General features: G+C 45.9%; 1 protein-coding gene across 1 annotated transcript; it reads right to left on the bottom strand.

The window, feature by feature from the left end:
* Positions 1-418: 418 nt before the first annotated feature.
* Positions 419-3,334, bottom strand: LOC124231970 (GTPase IMAP family member 2-like). The gene is made up of 3 exons (XM_046648963.1): positions 3,282-3,334; positions 2,299-2,334; positions 419-1,687 (listed from the first exon to the last, which is right to left on the bottom strand). Exons 2-3 carry the CDS (start codon positions 2,324-2,326, stop codon positions 702-704), a joined length of 1,014 nt encoding a protein of 337 aa, XP_046504919.1. The 5' UTR covers positions 2,327-2,334; positions 3,282-3,334; the 3' UTR covers positions 419-701.
* Positions 3,335-4,707: the final 1,373 nt, after the last annotated feature.

Genomic DNA, 4,707 nt, shown 5'->3' with positions numbered 1-4,707 from the left:
GATCAGTCATAAAAGTCTTGTTAATTTTAATAAATTCAGCTTCTATTTGCATTTAACAGGACAATGCATCAGAGTACCCAGTCCACCATCTTGTCAGAAGTCTAAGCTTCTATGTGTGTTTCACTGGCCGATGTGAGTGGGGCCAGGGATCAAACCTGGCTGAGCCTCTTCCTGTGTTAAGCAAATTAGATGTGTGTGAAACAGACCATTGACGTGTCCATGTGTCTGTGTGTGGTCGTTGGGCATAAATTGGATCCCTTGTGGAGTAAATGAGCCATGTGTCCACTTACCATCTTCTGAGGATAAAACCATAGAACAGAAATAAACACAAGTGATTTCAGGAACTTTATGGTTTACTTGTTATTTTATTATACTGAGTAGAAATTTTATTGTTATTTTTCTTAAGTCCAGTAGAAATAGTATTAGGAAGAAGAAAGGGAGTTTCCATGAACATAAAATTGGCTTTAGAGATTTGAAAATGAGACGAATTTTATGTAGGCAACTTCCAAATGGTTTTGGTATTATATTTTGAAACAAACAGTAACTTTTAAAATAATTTGGTTCATTAATAAATAGGGTGATGTTAAGATTGAAACGCTTCACAGAATCTCGAACATTCACTGATGTCAGGCTGTGCATTACACGGAGGCCCTGTGATTCACGCACTATATGACAGTGAGCAGATAATTACTGGTCTGTCCCTATAGTCTAGGAGTCTTGCGTTCCAGTCCAGTGGTCTTTCTGGAAATTATCATTAATTTTTGGAGTATAATTAACAGGAAGCTACAAAAGAAATTGTATATACAAAAGAGTGAGCAGTAAAAGAAGTTGCACATTCTGTACAATACACAAAATAACAGAATTAGCAATTTGACAAACAACTGAATACAAAACAAAAGACAGACTAGTGCTTTGATTAGGGCTTGTTTTAGGCAATTGGCGTTGGCCGTGGTTGTGTAACGTCTCTGAATTTCCATGTACTTGATAAGACTCTCTTTGAAATCCTTCAGTGCTTCCTCTGACTGCACAGGTCCACCTTCTGACCCTGTCACTAAGCCGTACAGCCCATTGGCATAGTGGTCACCCCTGTGCTCCCTCACCAGGTCCTCAGTCAAGTCCATGAGCTCCTTCAGTTGGTCGTCCCGGTCACTGCCTTTAGCACGGTTATTGAAGGCACACACTCGCCCCCCACACGCTGCCACCAGCTTGCTTAGGGCTTTGTTCTCTGAGTCGTGGATGTAGTCTACCAAGGACCCTCCCTCCAGGTCTTCCTTGTGGGTGAAGAGGACAATTGTGTGTCTCATGGCATCGTCTCCAAAGATCTCCCTCACCCTCTGCGCAGCCTGCTGGTCCTGGGTGGTGAATCGGCCCAGCTGCGTCACCAGGAGCAGCACATGGGGTCCTGGGGCAGAGAGCGAATAGCATCTCTGGACCTCCTTGTACAGGGAGTCAGCGTGGTCCTTCCCAGAAAACATATCTGGCGTGTCAATAACGACCATCTCCCTCTCTCCCCAGCCTCCCCGACTTTGACTGCAAGTCTTGGTCAGGGTCCGGGCACCCAGCCGCGACTCAAACGCTTGCTTCCCAAGGATGCTGTTCCCAGTGGCACTTTTGCCAGTGCCCGTTTTGCCCACCAGAATGATCCTCAGCTCTGATCCTCTGGCAAGTTGGTTCTTCCCATGTGGTCCTGTTAAGAGCAAGTTTGCTGTGTTATTACTCTATTGATCACGCCAATGGAATGTTTTTAATGATAAGGACTTATTCTCACATTATGGGAAAAGACCTCTCACAATATATTGTACTTATGAACTCAAAGCTTCATCAGCAAATAAAATAAATAAATTATGGGTTTTAAAGCATCTCGATTTTCTAGGACTGCAGGGTATTGCCATGTTGGATCCCAGGCAAGCGTACGTGGGTATCAAGACGAATTTGGAGACATAGCTTGTCACGTAAGGCTTGCCTGAATCGCTGCGCTCTGGCCCTCTAAAAGACAAATTTTCTGAAGATCAGAGATGTGAGGCCAAGACTGTGGCTCCATCTCCGGGTGGGTTAAGTAACCTGACTCTGCTCTGAGGCCAGAGCTGGCGCCTCTGACCTCGGCTGGGCAGGGCTGTGGTCGTGACCACCAACAAAATGGCTGGAACAGGAAAATACTGGAAAGAGCAGTGCAAAATTCCTGTCCTGAGTGAAGGAGCAGCTGATGGCCCATGCTTTGCTTAGAGAGGACAGCATGACCTCTGTGTAAAATAGGCACACAATATGGTGAAATAGGCACACGGGAAGTCACTGTCTCACCTGAGTGATGGCGTTCACGTTGGTCCATTGCTGCTCCTGAGGGACAGACACCAGAGACCAATAAAAAACCATTACCTTTCAGTTCTGGATCGTGAAAGGCCCTTGTACTCCGAGAGCACTCTCTCACCGTGCTTCACTTGTTTGCACGTGGCTGCCAACGTGCTGGAGGGGAATTACCATCCTCCGTTACAGAGACATCCAGTCACTTGCCCATACTCACCCGGGGAGTGGAGAAGCCCCCTGCTTCTTACCTCCATGCCCACCTCTTCTCTCGCTTCCTTCCTCCCTTCTGCTCACTGGCCTCCCTGCCCCTTCTCTTGGCCTCACCCCTTTACTTCTCTCACCTTCGTGTCTAAGTGTGCTCTCCCCACTTCTGAGATTGTCTCCTCCTCCTCCTCTCCTTCTTTCCCCACCTTGCTCCCTTCCTTCCACTTCTCCACTCTTTCCAAACCCCCTGCCTTCATTTTCAGTCCTTGTGGAGACACTCAATGAGTTAGGAGCACGACTCTGGAAAAGCACACTGTCCTTTACGCCAGAAATACACTTCAGTGATCTGTCAATTACCTGAATATTCCTCCTCCCTCAGGCGCCACCAGGAAGCAGCCCTGCGACCTAGTTCCCTGTCCTGGGCAGTGAGGAGCATCGGTTCATGTTCATCCAATCGCTTTTTCTCTTCCTTAAATCCGGCAGCATGTACCAAAGCAACAAGGCACAGAAAACCGATACCCACATGGGAAAGCCCAAATTCTTCCAGTTAGCACTTTTCATTGGCTTTATGCTAAGGAAACTCTCTTTGCCAGAGATGTGTAAACTGAGCGATGGGAAGTTCTCAGTTCTGTAAGCTGGCTTCCTTTAAGCCAAAGGCAGTCACTCTAAATCGTTTCCCTTAAAATAGGGCAAATTTCTTCGTGACAAATTTTTTTTGAACATAGCTTGGGAACTAGAAATCAACACTGAACGGTGTTTCTTGAATATGGGCTTACCGATTTACTGGCCAAAGGAACAGAGGGCTCCCCATCCAAACCTGTGACTTGCCAGCTCAGGGCGAAGAGAAAAAGAAAAGAAAAGAAAAACCCCAGTCTGTTTTCTTCCTCTCTGTAATCTCCTCTGAGCTTCCTCTTGCAAAAGAGCTCCACCACGTGCCGGCGTCTGAAATTCTCATTTATGCCACATATACAAAATAGGCAGTTGGAATGGGAAAATCTGATCCGTAGTCATTCGCTATCGTGTGGGCCACCTGTCTCTTCATGTCAGTAGGGAAAAGCTCTTGTTTGAATGCTTTCGACTGGACAGGATAGCAAGGCAGGGACACCAGGAAATGGGTGGTTTGATTCCTTCCCACCTAGCTGTGTCCTCACAGTTACAAGTTTGCCTAAATGCAGGGCCCCCTGAGAAGGCCAACCTCACTCACACTGGTGGCCATGATGGCTTTGAAGTCAAGTGCCACTGGGGAAGGAGAAAGCATTGGGGGGGCACCTCTGACAGCCCACCATACAGGGGAAGAAGGATAGAGACAGGAGACCCTGAGAGAAGCCCGTGTTGTCCAAATCAGACCCAGAGTAACATCAGTGACCATCAAAGCATCTTGAAACAGCTCACTTGTGGCTTCGCTGGCATCCCTGCCTTTCTTTCCTGTCCAGCTCTGTGATTTCAGGGAACACACCCCAGGGAGCAATGATCTAGGCAGTGTCCACAATAACAAGCTGGAGTGTCCACATTCAGGATCAACAACCCAAGAGTTAAAGTTGAAATCATTCAAATGCTCTTTTTCCTATTTATATGACAATCACTACAGCAGAGGGAAAGAGACTATGAAATGTACACGGACTTTAACTATCCCAGAACAGGGGTGATGCACGTTCTCTCTCTCCAGACCACTGAGGAGGAATCATCACATGGCCCTGACCTCGTGATAAGGAGGCTGGGCAACGCCGTGGAGCCACGGGGCCCGGGTGAACACCACTACCGTGTCACACACGATGAGCGTTTTGTGCTGTATTTTTCCAGATCCTTCACTTTGCAGTCTCTTAAGTGTGCTTAAAGAGCCATGCAATATGGGCAACTCCTGCTTAATATCAATAGTCTGTTCCTAATGTTAGAACATTCTGGGTCAAAACACTCACAAGGACCTATTTCATATCGTTTATATGTAAGACAAATGTAATGCAATATACGTCAAACCCAAAGCCTACCAATTTCCTAAATTATATTCAAAATTCAGTAAAGCACGTATCTATAAGAAAAACTATCATTTCAGAATTAAAAAAGCTTAAAACATTGTTTTTCTGAATACCAAAAAGCTATTTTTGGTGTATAAAAGAAAGCTACTGGATAATATAAGTCTCTCTGAAAATAACCCAATCAAAAACTGGGCAAAGGATCTGAACAGATATTTTTCCAAAGAAGTCA

Source organism: Equus quagga, unplaced genomic scaffold, assembly GCF_021613505.1.
Source record: "Equus quagga isolate Etosha38 unplaced genomic scaffold, UCLA_HA_Equagga_1.0 HiC_scaffold_14145_RagTag, whole genome shotgun sequence".
NCBI lineage: Eukaryota > Metazoa > Chordata > Mammalia > Perissodactyla > Equidae > Equus > Equus quagga.
The sequence above is the reverse complement of the archived record's forward strand: the minus strand, read 5'-3'. Positions and strand labels throughout refer to the sequence as shown.